General features: G+C 44.9%; 1 protein-coding gene and 1 long non-coding RNA gene across 2 annotated transcripts in view; both read left to right on the top strand.

Annotated features, from left to right (window-relative positions):
- LOC142303118 (uncharacterized) overlaps nt 1–2178 on the top strand; it is a 393352-nt gene extending 391174 nt beyond the window's left edge. Inside the window, exon 4 of the long non-coding RNA XR_012752996.1 lies at nt 1133–2178. This is a non-coding gene — a long non-coding RNA (uncharacterized LOC142303118). The remainder of the gene's footprint in view (nt 1–1132) is intronic.
- A 24-nt stretch (nt 2179–2202) lies between these two features.
- The window catches only part of CCND2 (cyclin D2), a 379364-nt gene continuing 359059 nt past the window's right edge, over nt 2203–22507 (top strand). The window contains exon 1 of the mRNA XM_075344258.1: nt 2203–2594. Coding sequence (XP_075200373.1) covers nt 2475–2594 — 120 coding nt within the window. The 5' untranslated portion in view covers nt 2203–2474. The remainder of the gene's footprint in view (nt 2595–22507) is intronic.

The raw sequence follows: 22507 nt of genomic DNA, 5'->3' as shown, positions 1-22507 counted from the left end.
TCTCTATATACAGTATGAGCCCCCACACATAGCCTCTCTATATACAGTATGAGTCCCCACATAACCTCTCTATATACAGTATAAACCCACACGGTCTCTCTATATACATTATGAGCCCCCACATAACCTCTTTATATACAGTATGAGCCCTCACATAACCTCTCTATATACAGTATAAACCCACACGGTCTCTCTATATACAGTATGAGCCCCCACATAACCTCTCTATATACAGTATAAACCCACACGGTCTCTCTATATACAGTATGAGCCCCCACATAGCCTTTCTATATACAGTAGGAGCCCTTACATAGCCTTTCTATATACATAGAAAAAAGAAAAGTATATCCAGCTCACCTATTCCAAAGAGATCACATCAACCAGACTGTGCCCGGACATGGATAAGTCGGCCAAACTTGCATAAGAAAAGATGGGGAATCCAGCATTCAAGTCCAAGAAAAAAAATAAGAAAAGAAATCCAAAATATACCGTATTATAACTCAATTAAAAAGTCCATCATGTAAAACAAGTAGCCATAGTATGGATAGAGGACACGTTTCAAACGTCACGGCTATACTATGACTCCAAAACACGTCCTCTTTCCATACTATGGCTATTTGTTTTGCATGATGGACTTTTTAATTGAGCTTTAATAAATTTTGGATTTTTTGAAAACATTTTTTCCTTGACTTGAATGCTGGATTCCCCCCATCTTTCCGTTCTATATACAGTATGAGCCACTACAAGCAACCTATATACAGTATGTGACATCACATAGCTCCCTACATATATGATGAGCCCTCAAACAACCCCTATATTCAATATGAACCCCGACATAGCTCCCCTATATAAAGTATGATTACCACAAAGCTTTTCTATACACATCGTGAGCCTCCTACATACACGCAAACGTCCCATACCTTTAGCCACACCAGGGGTGCACCGAGGACCCTGAGGTGAAATCTTAAACATCACCTAATATCACAACCATAGCCCTAATCTAAGGCAAAAAATGTAACTAAGCTAATGCACCAAGCCTAACCCTATCTTAATATGTTAACCACGATCTTGACTTAAGTCATCGACTTTAATTTAATGGTAATGTTTTTTTTTTCTTTTTTTATATCTACAGGACCATATCCATTATCTAGTTCCAATTGATGAACATATCTGAAAGCCATGTTTTGAATTTCATTTGCTACCTCTGCTACTGACTGTGGCCTACTGATCACCACATATTCGGAAGCTCCTTTGCTACTGACTGTGGCCTACTGCTCTCCTCGTATTTGGAAGCTCCTCTGCTACTGACTATGGCCTACTGCTTACCACAAATTTAGAAGCTCCTCTGCTACTGACTGTGGCCTACTGCTCTCCTCGTATTTGGAAGCTCCTCTGCTACTGACTGTGGCCTACTGATCACCACATATTTGGAAGCTCCTTTGCTACTGACTGTGGCCTACTGCTCTCCTCGTATTTGGAAGCTCCTCTGCTACTGACTGTGGCCTACTGCTTACCACATATTTAGAAGCTCCTCTGCTACTGACTGTGGCCTACTGCTCTCTTCGTATTTGGAAGCTCCTCTGCTACTGACTGTGGCCTACTGCTCACCACATGTTTGGAAGGTCCTCTGCTACTAACTGAGGTGTACTGTTCACTGCGTGTCTAGAAGCTCCCCTGCTACTGACTATGGCCGACTGATCACCACATATTTGGAAGCTCCTCTACTGCAGACTGTAGCTTACTGCTCACTACGTATTTGGAAGCTCCTCTGGTACTGACTGAGGTGTACTGATCACCATGTGTTTAGAAGCTTCTTTGCTATTGACTGTGGCCTACTCATCATCACGTTTGTAGAATCTCCTCTGCTACTAACTGTGGCCTACTGATCACCACGATTTTAGAAGCTCCTCTGCTACTGACTGAGGTGTACTACTCACCAGATGTTTAGAAGCTTTTCTGCTACTGACTGTGGCCTACTCATCATCACGCGTGTAGAAGCTCCTCTGGTGCTGCTCATCATATGTTTGGAAGTTCTTGTGTTATTGACTAAGGTGTACTGCACCCCAAGTGTTTAGAAGCTCATCTGCTGCTGACTGAGGTGTACTGCTCACCAAGTGTTTAGAAGGTCCTCTGCTACTGACTGAGGTGTACTCATCATCAAGTGTTTGGAAGCTCCTCTGCTACTGACTGAGGTGTACTCATCATCAAGTGTTTGGAAGCTTCTCTGCTACTGACTAAGATGTACTACTCGTCACTATTGGAAGCTCTTCTGATACTGACTGAGGTGTACTGCTCACCAAGTGTTTAGAAGCTGCTCTACTACTCTGAGGTGTACTGCTCACCAAATGTTTAGAAGCTCTTCTGCCACAAACAGAGGCCTTCTTCAACTTACCAAGTTACCACAGTCCTAAACCATCTTGGAGGAGCTACCTTTTTTGGGATAAGCAGACAATGACTATGACTTGGCCAATGTTATGGATATTATACACCACTATCATGTATCAAATGGAACATTTATACACTTGGGAACCCTACTCTTCATCATATGGTCTTCAAAAGGACTTCTTGCCGGAAATGGAATATTTCATCATCATGTAAGTACTTCACATATGTGTACAAATATTGTGAGATTATGAGTTTATCTGTTCATTGGTATATATATATATATATATATATACAGTCTATAGATGATGCCTGTGACTAAGAAAGACTCATTCACTTTTTATGACAAAAATAAACAAAAATCATGCTTTTTACCCACCCAAACAAAAACCCTTCAGTTTGTGTTTTCCGCATGGCTTCTTTAGAATATACTAGTTGTTTCAAGTGGCTATTAAGAATAATTTGTCATGTATGTTTATGAGGATTAACATTATTTCTGGCAATTATTGTATTTTGCACTTTCCACCAATTTTACCCTCTTCCAGCTTTATCTCTAATTTTCAGTCGTCTCTGAGCTACAGGGGAGACCCATATAATGTCTCCTATACACAGGACACAGACATCAGGGTTTTTTGCTTTCCATTTTCAGAAGCAGGGGATACATGAGAGTCCTTATACAACAATACTGAGCATAGTAACTGTGAATCCAGCACTGGGGTGAGATAAAACACTTACTAGGAAGCAAAAGCACCTCTCTCTGCTTCTTCAATCTACTTTCTTAATAGACTTCAGGAGGCTTCTGTAATCTGATCGCTGTGCTAGTATTTATAGCAGTTTTTAAGAGTGAATGATGAGTTTCAGAGGTGGTGCAGAGAAAAAGATGTGGAGAAAAAAATATATATTATATTTTTTTGATAAGGTATGTGAGGACCTGGCCATGAACTAAAGACTATTAGACTTGTTCCACCTGGAGCACTGGTTACAGCAATCTTGTTGTTGTGGGTTTTTTTTTATTAGAGATGTGCTTGCTTGTCAGTTTAAGATCACTTGTCTGTACACAATTGGAAGGGGGAAGGGGTTGTAACAGTGTGTCATCCTAGATGGCCTTCTTGGACTCTAATGTAATTAGGCCTTCAGTAGGATTCATTGTCCTGCGTCTTGTTGGGGAGTTGCACATCTGTTGTTCCCCTCTGCAGGGAGCCTCCCTCATATACTCTCCTGCAGACTGGCTGGAGACTGCCCTCCTTCATACTTGGAGTTACATGAAACAAATGTTTAAGGGGTTGGGATGTGATCACCTCTCCTCATCCAGTCGACTGATGCCAAAAAGAGGTACAAAAGCGAGGAGACATGTTTGGTCAGGGAGTTGGTGCTGTGACGTGGAGGGGTGAGGATCTGTTGCTGTGGCCAGGTTCTGGTGCCTATGAATGGACTATAGATATTAAAGCTGGAAATACATGCTATGGTCTGGAAATCCGTTTTATGTATTTGAGGAACTATCCTCAGGACTGTTGTTGATATCCATCATCTGGATTTGAGGAACTATCCTCAAGACTATTGTTGATATCTTTCGTCTGGATTTGAGGAACTATCCTCAGGACCATTGTTGATATCCGTCATCTGGATTTGAGGAACTATCCTCAGGACCATTATTGATATCCGTCATCTGGATTTGAGGAACTATCCTCAGGACTATTGTTGATATCCGTCATTTGAATTTGAGGAACTATCTTAAGGAGTATTGTTGATATCCGTCCTACTAGCTACCGTTCTATTACTAAATGACCTACTAACTGCCAAAGCAAAGCGACACTACTGTCCTCCTCCACCTGGACCTGTCCTCTTCTTTTGACACAGTGGACCATTTCCTCCTATTACAGATTCTCTCATCTCTGGGCCTCACGGACTTGGCCCTTTCTTGGATCTCTTCATACCTAACAGACCGTACATTCAGCGTCTTCCACTCTCACACCAGTATTTCATCTCACCCTCTAGCCGTTGGTGTCCCTCAAGGTTCTGTTCTTGGACCCCTCCTCTTTTCCATTGACACCTTAGGCCTAGTCCATCTCATACAGTCCCACGGCTTTCAGCATCACCTTTACGCTGATGATACGCAGTTCTACATCTCAGGACCTGACATCTCCTCCCTACTAACCAATATCCCACAATGTCTGTCTGCTATTTCATCTTTCTCTTCTGCGCGATTCCTAAAGCTTAACATTGACAAATCTGATTTCATTATCTTTCCCCTCCTCTTTCATCAACCCCTCCAACAAGCCTATGCATCAAAGTTGATGGCTGCTCACTCTTCCCAGTGTTGCAATCTCGTTGCCTCGGAGTAACACTCGACTCTGCTCTCTCCTTCAAGCCACACATCCAAGCTCTCTTCACCTCCTCAAACATATCTCCCGGATTTGTGCATTCCTTAACCAAGAATCAGCAAAAACACTAGTGCATGCCCTCATCATCTCCCGCCTCGACTACTGCAACCTCCTGCTCTGTGGCCTCCCTTCCAACACTCTTGCACTCATTCCAGTCCAATCCAGTCTATCCCAAACTCTACGGCCCGATTAATCCACCTCTCCCCTCGCTATTCCCCAACCTCTTATCTCTGCCAATCCCTTCACTGGCTTCTCATTGCCCAAAGACTTCAGTTCAAAACACTAACCATGACACAAAGCCATTCACAACCTGGCTCCTCCATACATCTGTGACCTGGCCTCTCGGTACCTACCTGCACGCAACCTCAGATCCTCACAAGATCTCCTTCTCTTCTCTCCTCTTCCCACAACTGTATACAAGATTTCTCCCGTGCCTCCCCCATACTCTGGAATGCTCTACCCCAGCATATCAAACTCTCATTTACCGTGGAAACCTTCAAAAGGAACCTGAAGACCCACCTCTTCCGACAAGCCTACAACCTACAATTACTCTCAGACCAGGGACTGCAGATAGCGCTGTTATACTACTGTAGTGCCACGTGGTGTCCATAGGTTCCCATAGGTGTACATAAAGTAGACGGCTAGACACAGGCCTTCATTGACCGATTACATCTTATCATGTACTATCCAGACCATACACTTTATGAGGTTATATTTGGGTGAACATTGTTCCCCACGTGGCATTTTTCCAACTATGTGCTGACAGATATTGATAGATATTTGCAGAGAGTCGCATTACAAACCTGGAATAACCTTGAAAGGGTATTCATCCCTAACGTGTTCTCCCTTAAGTCAGGAAATTCTTGCAAATATTTATTTTACAGGATGACTATCCCCATCACCTTCCTCTTACTTTGCCACATCTGCATGTAATAGAAGGATATTACTGGTCACAGTGGAGCACTCTGATTGTATCCGTGAAGTTTTCCAAGGAAGCAGCTTCATGATAAACTGTTTGGGAAAAAAGAATCAATCTTTCCCCGGAGAGTTACTAAATAATTCAATGTCAGTTTATTCTCTTTTCTAGTATGTATTAAAGAATGCCCGATGACATATGCTGGAGGTAGCCCATTTCTGGGTGGGACTAACATACAAAAGAATTCGGATTGTTAATTCTCTAGGAACCAGCGGCTCATTAATATTAATCTTGAGCAACTGTTTCCGGAACATATCTGATTCTTTTGTGCTCACATATCGCTCTTGGGTAAATAGCTTACATACATGCATGGCAGTTAAAGCTCTTTAATTGTGGAATAGACCAAAAATAGGTGAGTGGAGGATGGGATAAGGTGCTTGGGGCAAAATATTTATGTGTTTCATGTGTCTAGGGTGAAAAATGGAAATATTGGGGGGTTTTTGGAGTCTCTGTTTGTGGCATAACTAAGTTAGTTTTATTCAGATGCCAATGCAAGGTATGATTGGCCTCAGAGGACATAGGACAATCTCAGTCAAGATTACTAGGAGTCCTCACCTACTCTCTGTAAGCAATGTACCAACTCCTCACACCTACTCTCTACAAACAAGGTATCAACACCTCACACCTACTCTCTACAAGCAAGATACTAACTCCCCACACCTACTCTCTGCAAGCAAGGTATAAGCTCCCCACACCTACTCTCTGAAAGAAAGTTATCAACTTCCCACACCTACTTTCTGAAAGCAAGGTATCAACACCTCACACCTACTCTCTGCAAGCAAGGTACCAACTCCCCACACCTACTTTCTACAAGTAAGGTACCAACTCCTTACACCTACTCTCTGCAAGCAAGATACTAACTCCCCACACCTGCTCTCTGCCAGCAAGGTATCAACACCTCACACCTACTCTCTGCAAGCAAGGTATCAACTCCCCACACCTACTCTCTGCAAGCAAGGTATCAGCTCCCCATACCTACTCTCTGCAAGGTACCAACTCCTCACACCTACTCTCTGCAAGCAAGGTACCAACTCCTCACACCTACTATCTGCAAGCAAGGTACCAACTCCCCACACCTACTTTCTGCAAGCAAGGTACCAACTCCCCACACCTACTTTCTGCAAGCAAGGTACCAACTCCTCACACCTACTCTCTGCAAGCAAGATACTAACTCCCCACACTTACTCTCGGCAAGCAAGGTACCAACTCCTTACACCTACTCTTTGCAAGCAAGGTACCAACTCCCCACAGCAAGGTACCGTACTTGCAGAAAGTAGGCGTTGGAGTTGGTACCTTGCTTGCAGAGAGTAGGTGTAAAGAGTTGAAAACTTGCTTGCAGAGAGTAGGTGTGGGAGTTGGTACCTTGCTTGCAGAGAGTAGGTGTAAAGAGTTGAAAACTTGCTTGCAGAGAGTAGGTGTGAGAGTTGGTATCTTGCTTGCAGAGAGTAGGTGTGGGAGTTTGTACCTTGCTTGCAGAAAGTAGGTGTAAAGAGTTGAAAACTTGCTTGCAGAGAGTAGGTGTGGGAGTTGGTATCTTGCTTGCAGAGAGTAGGTGCGAACTTGTTCTAGTAATCTGGACTGAGATTGAAAATAACCTCGGCTGTAGCATGGATGTTAGAAGTAAAAGAGAGGATGATAAACCCATGGCTGGTGCTGGGCCACATGAAGTAATTGCAAAATCCGGACAAACTTGAGGTAACTGTGGACCATACTACTTAATCCCCAAGCACCTGGATTCTACCTGATCTGGACTAAGGCCAAAGGTGATGATGTCTGAGGAGTTTGTCGGGTTACCAAAGAAACCTGGTATGGACAACTTCAGAGGGAGATGGCCATGAAAGAAGGGAGCAAAGCCCAGCGCTGGTGGCCAAGACAGTTAGATCCCTACCATTGCCCAGTGACCAGACGTTGCATATGTCATTATTTATTGATCATATTTTTTATATTTGCAAAAACATATTTTTGGTCATCAGAGCATTCCCTCATGTAAACAGGGATGCGCTCCCAAGAACGTGAACGGAAACAAAAGATCGAATGAGCGATTATGACGACTTGACGAGTGAAACATTCGAGCACCAATTGACTTCTTCCAACCCTACATAATTTACAATGACGATATACCCAATCTTCATTTTTGTATATAAATGTTCCCAAATTTCAGTCAACATATATGTAAAAATCTCACGATGCTGTCTTGGAAGTGGCGGCTTTAACCGCTTTGGAATATTCCCTTTGTAAATACGACAAACCACTATATTTCTCTTAATCGCTAAGAAAACATTTTCTGGCGGGGGATTTGCTTGTCATACCCAGCTTAAATAAAGAGTTATATGATCACCTATAGCATATATAAGGAGCTTCCAACACGCCTTTCATCAACATGGGGCTGAAACCCTTCTTCCTCTACACCAGTGTGGTCTGTATAATGCACACAAGGAATTGGCTTGAATTAGCCAGGAATGCAAAGGTTAGACAGAGGGCACAAATTGAAGTTTTGTCAAAATGTTGTAGTAAATGATGCCTCCGGGAGATCTTCTTAAGGAACAAATGTGATCTGGGAAGGCTTTTTAGCTCAAATTCACATTTTTTTTCATATTTTTAAAAACATTTTTGTATTTTTTCCATTTTATTTTTATTTATAATTCCATTCAATTTAATTTTTCCTCCTTTTTTATTTTTTCCTTTTTTTCATAGATTTTTGTTCATTTGAATTAGTTTTATGTGCAAAAATTAATTTTGGTCTCAATCAGCTTGTCAGACTTAGTGATAAACCCATCCATATTCCATATGTAAAGCATCATAGAATAAATGATGGTAGAATAATAAAATAATAATAATAATAATAATAATACATAAAATGAATAATAAAATTAATACTACAACTAATATCAATAATAATAAAATGAATTCTGCTAAATTATTATTATTAATAATAATAATAATAATTAATTTCTTAAAGGATACAGTTATTTTTAAAAAAAAGTATGACCAAAAATGCTTTTGTTTTCCTATTTCTGAGTGTGTGTGTGTATATATATATATATATATATATATATATATATATATATATATAGAGAGAGAGAGAGAGAGAGAGAGAGAGAGAGAGAGATACTGTGTATATATATATATATATATATATATATATATATATATATATATATATACACATACAGTATATAATTATAATATGTCTTGCTTTTTTCTTTCTTTTAATATGATTTCTGAACTTTTCCTGAGTTAAAACATTAGCAATGTTGTTTCTAAATGATTATGAACTTGTTTTCTTTGCATTATTTGAGGTCTGGAAGCAATGCATTGTTTTGTTATTTTGACCATTTCTCATTTTCAGAAAATAAATACAAAATGTATTGTTTGGAAATTTTTCAAAAGTTTTTTCAAAGGGAGAGGATCATGCCTTCCTTCAGTATGTAACTGTACATGGTGGCATTGATTAGTTCCTTAAATGACCTTTAGCCCCCACATGCAGCAGCACTCATGCAGCCCCAAACCATGACACCCCACCACCATGCCTGACTGTAGGCAGGTCACACTTGTCTTTGTCCTCCTCACCTGGTTGCTGCCATACACGCTTGACTCCATCTGATCCAAATAACTGTATCTTGGTTTCATCAGACGTTAGGACGGTTCCAGTAATCCATGTGCTTAGTCTGATAGTCTTCAGCAAATTGTTTGCAGCTTTCTTGTGCATCATCTTTAGACGAGGCTTCCTTCTGGGGTAACAGCCATGCAAACCAATGTGATACAGTGTGGGGCATATGGTCTGAGCACTGACAGGCTGATCCCCTACCCCTGTAAACCCAGTAATGCTGGCAGCCCTTATACCTCTATTCTTCAAAGACAACCTCTGGATTTGACGCTGAGCACATGCACTCAGGTGCTTTGGTCATGCATAGTGAGGCCTGATCTGAGTGGAACCTGCCTTGTTAAACTGCTGTATGGTCTTGGCTACCGTGCTGCAGCTCACTATCAGGGTGTTGACAATCTTTTTACAGCCTCGGCCATCTTTTTTTCAGATCCTCAGAGAATTCTGTGCCATGAGGAGCCGTGTTGAACTTCCAGTGACCAGTATGAGAGAGTGTGTGAGAGAGAACACCAAATGTAACACCCCTGCTCCCCATTCACACTTGAGACCTGGTAACACTAATGAGTCACATGACACCAGGGAGGAAAAATGGCAAATTGGGCACAATTTGGCCATTTTCGCTTATGGGTGTACTCACTTTTGTTGCCAGCGGTTAATGACTGTGCTTTGAGTAAAGTCTACTTTACACACTGCGATATCGGTCCCGATATCGCTAGTGTGGGTACCCGCCCCCATCTGTTGCGCGACACGGGCAAATCGCTGCCCGTGCCGCACAACATCGCCCAGACCCGTCACACATACTTACCTGCCCGGCGACGTCGCTGTGACCGGCGAACCGCCTCCTTTCTAAGGGGGCGGTCCGTGCGGCGTCACAGCGACGTCACTGAGCTGCTGCCCAATAGCAGCGGAGGGGCGGAGATGAGCGGGACGTAACATCCTGCCCACCTCTTTCCTTCTGCATAGCGGCCGGGAGGCAGGTAAGGAGAGCTTCCTCGTTCCTGCGGTGTCACACGGAGCGATGTGCGCTGCCGCAGGAGCGACGAACTACATCGTTACTGCTGCAGTAACGATAATCGAGAATGGACCCCCATGTCACCGATGAGCGATTTTGCACGTTTTTGCATCGATGCAAAATCGCTCATCGGTGTCACACGCAACGGTATCGCTAATGCGGCCGGATGTGCGTCACCAATTCCGTGACCCCAACGACTCCGCATTAGCGATGTCGCAGCGTGTAAAGCCCACTTTATTTAGAGGACACCAAATTTACCCTGTTATACAAGCTGCACACTGACACTGTACATTGTATCACAGGGTCAGATCTTCAGTGTTGTCCCTCTATTGGTGGCTGAAACATCCATGAGGGGTTTGCTTAAAGAACCTGATTTGGCCGGTGGCTAAGCTGGATGGACACAAAGAGCATCTTTTACTTATGCAGCTATGAATTCTGAAGAACCACCTACATTTATGAAGACCATAAATATATGAACACTCCAGGAAATCTCTGGACATTACTGGAAATCACGTCTGTGTATTTCTTCTATTCTCCCTGACTAAGGGATTCCCATAAACTTCTAAGGTGGAATGAAGGCCATTTTAACAGTCTACGTTGACTTCTCGATAGAGAGGGAAGGTGTTCATAGGGCCTCCAAGTAAGGATGCTACAATGAATAAAAAACTCTTGAAAATTAAAAATTACACCAATTTTTGAAGGGGCCAGGAATGGGCTTACCAGTAGTATTAGTGCCATGTAGTGTTACTTTGCTACTATTGAAACTAAGCATAGGAATTACTTAAAGGGGTTGTTCACTACATTGATATTGATTTCTTAGCCTTAAACGGGCTTTACACACTGCGATATCGGTCCCGATATCGCTAGTGTGGGTACCCGCCCCCATCTGTTGCGCGACACGGGCAAATCGCTGCCCGTCCCGCACAACATCGCCCAGACCCGTCACACTACTTACCTGCCCGGCGACGTCGCTGTGACCGGTGAACCGCCTCCTGTCTAAGGGGGCGGTCCGTGCGGCGTCACAGCGACGTCACTGAGCGGCCGCCCAATAGAAGCGGAGGGGCGGAGATGAGCGGGACGTAACATCTCGCCCACCTCCTTCCTTCCGCATTGTGGCCGGGAGGCAGGTAAGGAGAGCTTCCTCGTTCCTGCGGTGTCACACGGAGCGATGTGTGCTGCCGCAGGAACGAGGAACAACCTCGTTACTGCTGCAGTAACGATATTTGAGAATGGACCTCCATATCACCGATGAGCGATTTTGCACGTTTTTGCAACGATGCAAAATCGCTCATCGGTGTCACACGCAACGGCATCGCTAATGCGGCCGGATGTGCGTCACAAATTCCGTGACCCCAACGAGTTCGCATTAGCGATGTCGTAGTGTGTAAAGCCCCCTTTAGAATAGGTCATGAACATCAGATCATTATGTCACGGAGACTATTGGATAGCGGGGAACTGGGGCTCCTAAGCTGTCCCTCAAGCTGGGGGGGGCCCTATGTTATCCTTAATCTCAGGGATACTCCTGATGGCGGAGATGCCTTAAGGCCACTTTACACAGAGCGACATCACCAGCGAAGTTGCTGTCGATCGCACCCGCCACCGTCGTTTGTGCATCATGGGCAAATCGCTGCCCGTGGCGCACAATATCGTTAGTCCTCGTCACACATACTTACCTGCCTAGCGACGTCGCTGTGGCCGGCGAACTGCCTCTTTTGTAAGGGGGCGATTCATGCGGCATCACAGCAACGTCACACGGCAGGCAGCAAATAGAACTGGAGAGCAGCCGAAGGAAAGTCACGCCCACCTCATTGCCGGAGGACGCAGGTACGGTGTTGTTCGTCATTCCTGGGGTGTCACACATAGCGATGTGTGCTGCCTCAAGAACGACGAACAACCTGCGTCCTGAATCAGCAACGATATTTGGGATTTGAATGACGTATCAACAATTAGGTGAGTATTTTTGATCGTTAGCGGTCGTTCGTACGTTCCATATGCAACGACGTCGCTAACGAGGCCGGATGTGCGTCACGAATTCCGTGACCCCAACGACATCTCGTTAGCGATGTCGTTGCGTGTAAAGCCCCCTTTAGTCTCCTTCCTGGTGCTGCTCCCGACCAGTCCTGATCTGATTTCCCCTCCCCCCAGGGAGGGACAGGACAGGTGTGTGATGAAACCCAGATAAAGACAGAGAAGGGAAAACCAATACTCTGTCAAAAAGCATGAACACACAAAGGTAAAGACAATAAGAGGTTAAGGAGGAAAATGAAGAGCAGGAAGAAAGCTACAAAACAACATGGGTAAACTCCACAATTTCACCAAACTATGAGCACAACTTCCACCAAACAGTCTGTGACACCACAACTCACAGACCAACATAGAAGAAACCATAGCTGGCATGGGTGGAAGGATTCAACCAGCATAAATAGGAAGGGAGCAGATGTGATAGGTCTCCCCACAACATGTGACCAAAGGAGCAAGTAGACCAGCAGAGATTAACTCTGGCTTGCCTGTCTATGAATCACCACACAAGTTGACGCCCAAGTCTGTCAGTATTGATCCAAGACACCAGAGAAACTATTGGGTGGGGTGTCAGAATCTGCAATCTGAACAGAACCCAACGCCACCATGACAGTCGGCGAAGTTTGTGCACAACTCCGTGTGACACGTTAGGGGTCTAATGCCAAAACCTTTTTTGGCGATGCACAGATTTATGTATGGAGCATTGCCATTCCTAGATACTACAGCTTAGCTCCAATTCACTTCAATAAGAGCTGAGCTGCAGTACCTGGCTGTGGCCACAAAACGGTGAATGGCGCTATACTGTTCTTTCACCATACACTTTTTACATTTGGCCACTACAACTGATGATATCTGATTGGTGTAGGGTCCGAAAATAGGACCCCCCCCCCCAGAAATTCATGACTTATCCTAAGGCTACGTCCTTAATTTCCAAGTAGCAGACCACCCCTTCTACTTCAGATAGAAAAGGGCCCTCTGATGCAGAATTTTTCTCCATTTTGGCGTGTGGAGAAGGGTCCGAGTGGTGGACCCCCTTTATAAATTTTATGGTTTAATTGGGCATAGCGCTGGTAGTTGTTATCCTAACGAGGAAACCCCTTAAAATATAAATTTGGCAAGTTAGGTTGCTTATGTCCAAGTGTGACGTGGTAATCCACAAATCTGAAAATGTACCCACAAATTGTTTTTCTCCAAATTTTTCACATCACAATGCAAAAAGAATCGCTGGACCAAACTGTATATGGGCAATTGAAATAGAAGAAACTGTCACATTGCAAGTTTGCAACCATCATTTTGCAACATGTCATGAGTGATCATCTTTCTTACCTCTTCCTTCCCTGTTCTGGATTTCACAATCGCTTTACATCTACTTGCCTGAAAAAAAAATGGTCAAAGAGCTAGCGAAAAATTGCTATTCGGAATATCTAAATTTTGCTTATAGAAAAGGAGGGGGGCGCTGTTGCATTGATATTTATAGAAAACGTTTCTCTACAAGTAGTGGTGGAAAGTGGTACTGCAAGTGGAAAACGTAACGGGTAATGTCATAAGAAATGTAGGAAGAACAGCTCAAGCTGTTTGTCATCCTCTCCCTTATACTTTACACTGCTGATTGTTGCGCTACCCACGGGGCTTTTGAACCCACAGGACCACAGAGGATTGTGGCAGCTGACCCCAGGAATGGATTCAGACAAAGTTTGAGGGAAAGGAAGAGCTTTATTGACCAGTGTCAACCAACAAGAGTCATTGTGAAGAGTCCAGAGCGCACATGCTCTCAGCAGAACAGATGTCCAGATACCCGTAGGTATGGAAGAGTAGAAATGCAAGTGGGTATGACCTGAGCGCCAGTCCAGGCCTAAGTGGAGGTAGATGGTAACACCGAGCCAGGTTTAGATCCAGTACCAGGAAGAGCGTAGATGCCTGATGACTCAGTATGGACCTCCACAGGTGGTGTTTGGTCCGGACCAGCAAACTGAAGCAGGGTAGTCATGGCCGACCCGGTGTGGACTCTGTAGTGAGCAGGAATCCCAGGCAAGGACTGGAGCAGCAGGCAAGGACTGGAGCAGCAGACAAGGATGACCAGCTCTAAGCAGAGGCAAGGAACAGTGATTAGTAACAAGGACATAGATAAACAACAAAGACAGGGAACATGGACAGGAAGACATTGTTCAGGCACCTCCCCGAAGGGGAGGATGCCTTATATGCCCAGAGCCTCTCTATAATAGGCCAGGAAACACTTCCAGGTTAAGGCGAACTGGTCCTTTACACCCCTGCCAAATGCGGTGGGTGTCGCTCAAGGAAGGTCCTGGTAGGTCTGTTTAGTTTTCTGTAAGAACAGGCCACAGGCGGAGAACTGGAGGAAGGTCCAGAACAGATATGGGTGAGTACCCTGTATGGAAGGAAACACAGCGGGATGGGCAGACTGTAAGGAGCTGCATGTAGGGCGCCGATCCCTTTGCCCAGTAGGGGTTGACCCCGTGGCTGGAGGCATGACACCAATCTGTTCTTTCAGACTGAAAAATAAAAAAATTAATGAGAAAAATCTAAAACTCTGGATGTTTAATTTTTGGGGGAACCCAAGAAATCCGCCATATGCCATTGATAGTGTTGTCTTCCTATGTGAAGCCCATTAGGCACCCCGGCCTGCATTCTTCTGCATCCCTAGATTTGCATCCATGCATAATGGCAATAAAACATTTTTGGTGACCAGATATAAAAAAAATATTAAAAAAATTTAAAAAAAATTGGCTACATAAAAAAAGACGTCACACGGACGGATCTTATATTTAAAGGGAATTTTCTGATCGATTTACCATCTCTTTAAACGGCTCACAGAAGAATCCGAGAACACAGTCAGCCTTGTGGTGTTACTTAAAAATTTCGGCTTTTCTCAACTCAAGCCAAACAAATATTCTTAATTAGAGGGGATAGCTTAAAGATGCCTGGCCTGCAATCAACCTCCCGGTGCATCATGGGAAGACAAGTCATTTTGTTGTGAAAAGGCCGTAGGAAGGGAAATCACAATGAGCTGATGGTTTGCAGACACCGACATTCAATGCTTTCTCATCTCCTGAGACTAAATAACTGCAAATCATTTCTCTCCCCGGTAGAAAACACCTCAGGTTTTAATTGTGTGTTTACATTTCAACATACAGACGTCCAATCATATAGTATAATGCAGCCCACCACCCAGTCACTATATGGCAAACCAAGGAAGATTTGCATCCATTTATCTCCATTGTAATCTATTCTGTGTAAATTATGCTCTGTGTTAGCCACCCATGTGTTCTCTGTGTGGTCTTTAGGATATATGAGCTTTAAAATACAACCTGAAGATAACAACCTAATGAAAAATGCATTTAAAGTGGACCTGTCATTTGCCATAAATATGTAATTGTTTTACTTGGTGTAAACGCTGCTGTTCTCCCGAGTCGGGCAAAGTTTTTTTTTCATTCCTGTGCCGCTCTGTTCCTGAGATATGGCCTCCTGTTGTGAATACATTTTCCAGTTTAGGGCTCCCTCTTGTGGTCAGTGCTGGCGGTGGAGTTGATTTGTGGAATGAAAGTCTCACACCTGTGGAGGATTGGCAATCAGGGTCAGATTGGGACTATATAACTGAGTAGTTTTCTCTTGTTTCTTGCCGGTGTCCAATGGTCTCCTGTGTGTTAAGGACATTCTGTAACCAGCTCTGCTTACTACCAGAACTCCTCTCAGATAAGTGGTCTTTGTACCTCTGCTGTTTGTTTTCCACTTTCTTGTTGCTTTTTTTCTGCTTTAATACTAATTCTTGATTCCTATTTTGTCTGTGTGGAGTTCTTGGTGGAATTGGATAATTCCCTGCTGGGAGTGTCTGTATACTTAGCTCCATGATTCTGCAAGGTATTGTGTCTGTCATGCTTGGTATTAATTCAGTCCCTCATCTGTATTAGTGTTTTTGGATCCCAGTAACATCTGAGTGCTGGGAGAGGTTGTGTGACCTCAGGATTTTTCCATGTCAGAAGTGCTGTTATTTATTAGGGGTTTTTTTACGGTTGCAGACAGTGCTCCTTCCTATCCTTTTCTATAAAGATAGTTTGGGCCTCACCTTTGCCGAATCTGTCTTTTCTGGCTTTGTATTGTGTTCTTCTATATCACCGTAGCCTTTACATGTGGGGGGCTATCTGTCTATATTTGGGGACTGCTCCGAGGCAGATTAGCTTTCTCATATTTCTATCTGTGAGAATATGTAGTTCTCCGGCTGTGTCGAGACGCCTAGGTCATCGTATGCTCGTCCCACGGCTACTTCTAGTTGTGTGTCAGGATTAGGTCTGCAATTCATTAAGGTTCCAGCCACTCTGTTACTATTTGGGATTCTGTATTTTTTGATCCTTCCCGGTCCCTGAATCATAACAGCCTCCTTTTTCCTGTATTTAAATCTACTCTGGTTATCAAAGTGGGCGTGGTGCTTACAAATAAGAGTTGAGGGCCACACCCACTTAAAAAATCCTAGTTTTGCACTCAGTGAAGAGGAGGCCATATCTCGAAAACGGAGAGGCGAAGAAACAAAAGAAAAACAACGTTGGATTCAGGGAAAACAGCGGCATTTACAACAAGTAAAAAAACCTACATTTATTGAAGATCGTTTTTATAGATAAAGGAACTATTGAGGGAGTAATAAAGGCGGACATTTATTTAAAGGGAACCTGTCACCAGATTTGGTGACTATAAGCTGTGGCCACCACCAGTGGGCTCTTATATACAGCATCCTAACATGCGGTAGGGGAATAAAGTTGTATACTCTTAGATGCCACTAATTGTGGTTTGTCTCCCAGATGAACATAAGTAAATGAATGGGGTGACGTTACAAAGAATATCTAAACTCTACCTTTAGGATAATCCCTTTTTGTTAGAACGTTCCCTCGACTGAAAGTGGATTCCAAAGTTCCCAATTACTGTGGTCCCCAACGATTGTCTATAAACTATAGGAACCTACCAGCAAGTGTTTGATTCTCTTGCAGCGCCACCACTTGAGACATGAAGCATTACAAAGTTTCTATTAAAGTGATTGGACAGGTTGGGTCTTCGAGAACAAGTGAAGCCATCCACAACCTGTCTCCTCCCTACATCTGTGACCTAGTCTCCCGGTACTTACCTGCACGTAACCTTCGATCCTCACAAGAGATCCTCCTCTGCTCCACTCTCATCTCCTCTTACCACCATCGCATCCAAGATTTCTCCCGTGCCTCCCCCATACTCTGGAATGCTCTGCCACAACATATCAGACTCTCGCCTACCTTGACAAGCTTCAAAAGGAACCTGAAGACCCACCTCTTCCGAGAAGCCTACAACCTGCCGTAACCTTCAGTCTGATACAGCACCGCACAATCAGCTCTATCCTACCTACTGTATCCTCACCCATCCCTTGTAGACTGTGATCCCTTGCGGGCAGGCTCCTCTCTCCTCCTGTAGATTGTGATCCCTTGCGGGCAGGCTCCTCTCTCTTCCTGTAGACTGTGATCCCTTGCGGGCAGGCTCCTCTCTCCTCCTGTAGACTGTGAGCCCTCGCTGGCAGGGTCCTCTCTCCTCCTGTAGACTGAGTCCTCGGGGGCAGGGTCCTCTCTCCTCCTGTAGACTGTGAGCCCTCGGGGGCAGGGTCCTCTCTCCTCCTGTAGACTGTGATCCCTTGCTGGCAGGGTCCTCTCTCCTCCTGTAGACTGTGATCCCTCGGGGGCAGGGTCCTCTCTCCTCCTGTAGACTGTGATCCCTCGGGGGCAGGGTCCTCTCTCCTCCTGTAGACTGTGAGCCCTCGTGGGCAGGGTCCTCTCTCCTCCTGTAGACTGTGAGCCCTCGTGGGCAGGGTCCTCTTTCCTCCTGTAGACTGTGAGCCCTCGTGGGCAGGGTCCTCTTTCCTCCTGTAGACTGTGAGCCCTCGTGGGCAGGGTCCTCTCTCCTCCTGTAGACTGTGAGCCCTCAGGGGCAGGGTCCTCTCTCCTCCTGTACAAGTTTGTTCCTTGTATTGTTTATGATTATTGTACTTGTCCCTATTTTGTATACCCCTTTCACATGTAAAGCGCCATGGAATAAATGCCGCTATTATAATAAATAATAATAATACTAATAATAAATGCTGTTCTCCTAAATCTGAATTCCTTGATACGGTGTCTAAAATTGTTTTTCAAACTTGATATTCACATTAAAATTCCGATGTCAGATATTTATATATACCTTTCACTATAATAAATGTATTATAGAATAAAAATATGGATGTTATGATGTCCTTGCTCTAAGGGGTCACACATTGCTATCACGAAAGGGCCCTCTGGAGGACAAAAAATTAGAGAGGAGACCAATACTGAGTGTCACGAATGACAGACAGACATGAGGTTTATGACCTTAGAAGGTCGCAGTGTTTGGCTGAGCAGAATACTCCCTGACTTTCTGTTGTTCCTGCTGTCAGTATTCATTGGTATAGGTAGCGTACTCTCCCCCTCTTAGACCCAGCAGGAGCTCTCCTTCCACCCAGCTGTTGATGGTCAATATTGGTGCTTATATACTCCTTTCTTCCTTGGACTGGTGCTGGTGATGTTTTTCAGTTAAAGGGAATCAAACATCAGGATTTTGGTATATCAGGTGCAGCCAGTGCAGTACTGGCACTATCAGGCACAGGCTGTACATACCATTAGTGGGCAGCTCGGATGTTTAGGCTGTAAAATCCAAGTTTATGAAGTTTGAAAATTCATCCAGTTTTTGATTGACGTGTGCACCTCTCCAGATAATATCCAGGCGGGCCATGCACATGATCCCCCCCCTCCCCCCGCCGCCTGTTCCTCCCTTCCTCTGGCTGTATGCAAATTTATCTCTTCAGTTACACGGCGTCCGAGTTATCACCTGCGCATAGCGCTTATCTCTAGCGCCATGTTTTTGAAGCCCGCATTACACAGTTTGGTGTCTGAGAGGGCGGCGCATGCGCCCTCGCTTCTTCAGATCTCGTTGTGACCGCGGGAGCGCGTGCGGTCACAACAGGACTGGAGAATAGCTGATCTTACTGATTAGCTGCAGCAGACGATATCGTAGCAGACATCTGCTGCAGCTAATCGGTAAGATCAGCTGTTCAAAAATGCTTTACACACGACGATGTCAACAGCGACGCCGGATGTGCGTCACTTTCGATTTGACCCCACCGACATCGCACCTGCAATGTCTTAGTGTGCAAAGGGCCCCTTAGTGTTTAGTGGGGCTGACGAAGAGCTCATCCCACCCGGTCCCTATATATGGCCCAGCACTAGGGATACTTAGGGTCAGGTATCAGGCTCGGCGCATAGGGTGGTGAAGGACCTCAGGGACCAGCAGTAGATTTGGTCAGAGGTCACCATCTTCCCTTTCCCTAGACACAGGGTTTCCCTTCCCTTTCGCCGTACCTAGCGTGACACTGAGGGGCCATGTTCTGAATTTTTCATTGGGAACCCCAGAATTTTATGTTACACCTCTGTCAACTTCATTTTTTTTACCCGTTTTATCAACGCGATCTTTACAATCTTGAGTTCTATGAGAAAATCTCATTTTCCCTTTGTATCTTCGTTTTCTCATACTTTTAGAATTCATTCAAAAATGAGCCTGAGGGAAAAAAGTCTTAAAAGCGAGAGAAGTGAAACGTGAGATAAGATTATACCAGAGAGGGAGAAGGAGAGACAGGTGGAAACTCTGGGACCAGGTCTGGTGAGTGCTGCTTGTGATTTTCTCACGTCTGTTGCATGTGAGATTCGGTTCTTCTCCAGGCCTCATAACATATCACTGTACAAGACAGCTGGCAGACGCTTGGGACATTATTCAATGACAAGTGAGAAATTAATTTTTTTTTGTGGGAGATGTTTATGAGCGTTTTAAGATGTCCGTAAAAAATCACCATGACTGTACCGCATAATGGATAATAGTATAAGACGACCAAGACGTTGGTTGGTGCCCGGTAGGGTGCCTTTTGTTGGCGTCAGCCCTTCACCGTATGGTCTACTGACATACATAATAAAAATCAGTGACCCAAGGAAGAGTGCTACCGGATAGGTGCTGGGACTCCCACCGGTCCTTAGAATGAGGTTCTGCTGTCAAAACTGGGTTGTGGTCCCAGCCAGGTTATTGCCTATCCTGTGCTCATCAATCAATATTAAGGTTTGTGGTGGTCACGAGCGGGGAGAGAGAAACTGATGTTGACCGGACTTGGGGCTCACGTGACGTCACGTGAACCCTGGCACCACTGGAGGTGAGTATAGTCTTTTCTTTTTTTTTACCTGAAGGAATTGTGGAATCAGAAGGGGTTGTCCTACTAGTGTTCAATGTGAACATCCAGAGTTGAATTCTACTCAATTTTACAGTTTTCACTTTTCCAGCCTCTCCGCTCCTCACCGTCCCCCATCCAGAGGGCTCCCCCGAGCTGGGGGACAGCCACTATTGATATGTTAGACTTGGAAATAATATGTTTGATGGCTACTGATAATGCCAAGAGCTCAGGATTGGGGCAAAAGCCTTTTATGACAGAGTCACAAAACTGCTTGGGACAATCCCGACTTGTAAGAAGGTTCTTTGACAATTGGATGGTCATCAAGTGTACCCCAACAATCAAATGCAATCTGGCTGTAAGTTCAATTTACCTACAGCACCCCCACAGATGAAATTAAGCATTACATCACGCCCATTGAAATTGGTGATGGTCCTTGAGACCTCTTAGCTTTTTATTTTCAATTTGACCAAGAGATGATCCCTCCTTGATTACCGTATCTAAAATGGATTTTCCACACAGTGCCCACCGCTGCCAGCATAACCCTGCACCGTCGACAGAGCATCTTACCCGCCGCAGCCAGCAGTGTCCCGCACCACCGACAGAGAATCTCACACACTGCAGACAGCAGAGTCCCACACCGCCAACAGAGAATCTCACCCGCCACAGCCAACATAGCCCACACACCACCGACAGAGAATTTCACACGCTGCAGCCAGCATAGCCCCACGCTCCCAACAGAGCATCTCACCCGACGCAGCCAGCACAGTCCAACACCGCTGACAGAATATCTCACCCGCCACAGCCAGCACAGCCCTGCACCAGCAACAGAGCATCTAACCTGCCGCAGCCAGCACAGCCTCGCACCGCCGATAGAGCATCTCACACACCGCAGTCAGCACAGTCCCGCACTGCCGACACAGCATTTCACCCGCAGCACTGCCCTGCTCCACGCAGCGTCCACCGCAGCCAGCACAGTCCCGCACTGCTGACAGAGCATCTCACCTGCCACAGCCAGCACAGTCCTGCACTGCCGACAGAGCATCTCACCCGCCACAGCTAGCACAGCCTCGAACCGCCGATAGAGCATCTCACACACCGCAGCCAACACAGTCCCGCACTGCTGACAGAGCATCTCACCCGCCACAGCCAGCACAGCCTCGCACCGCCGATAGAGCATCTCACACACCGCAGCCAGCACAGTCCCGCACTGCCGACAGAGCATCTCACAAGCTGCAGCTAGCACAGCCCCGCACCGCCGGCAGAGCATCTCACCCGCAGTACTGCCCTTCTCCACACAATGTCCACCTCAGCCACCACAGCTCCCATTCTCCACCCCCCGGTAAGCTACATTCGGATTTTAAGACGCACCCCTCATTTTCCTCCTAAATGCTTGGGAGGAAAAGTGTGTCTTATAATCCGAAAAATACGGTATCTAAAATGGATTTGCCACCTTGGAAAAACCCTTTTCATAGACTTAATGATCTAGTCACTAAAACAGAAAGCATCTTGATAGTCCTTAGCTGGTAAAAAAAGACCTTCAGAACTATGGTGGACCCTACAATCTCATCTCTCGGCATCCCTTACGGATGTATTGAGTAACGCAGATAATTAGTCCGGTCTTATAATCACAACCTACTCCGTGGTTCTAATTTGGGGTTGACCAATATTTCTGCTCTGGATTTTCTGAGAAGGTGGTTCTCATGAAGACTTTTAGATGTTTGAAAAGGAAAAGCAATCAGGATGTGCCTGAAGGGAAAGCTGGTTTTCTTCTGATCAAAAAGAAGGTCCAGAGGACAATTATATAGGGCCAAGTGAGCAATGGAGGAAGAAAAAAAAAGATAAAGGCATGTCCTTCTTAATATTCTCGGCTAAATTAATCTTTCCG

Source organism: Anomaloglossus baeobatrachus, chromosome 4 (genome assembly GCF_048569485.1).
Source record: "Anomaloglossus baeobatrachus isolate aAnoBae1 chromosome 4, aAnoBae1.hap1, whole genome shotgun sequence".
Classification (NCBI taxonomy): Eukaryota; Metazoa; Chordata; class Amphibia; order Anura; family Aromobatidae; genus Anomaloglossus; species Anomaloglossus baeobatrachus.
This window is presented reverse-complemented; position numbering and strand designations above follow the sequence as displayed.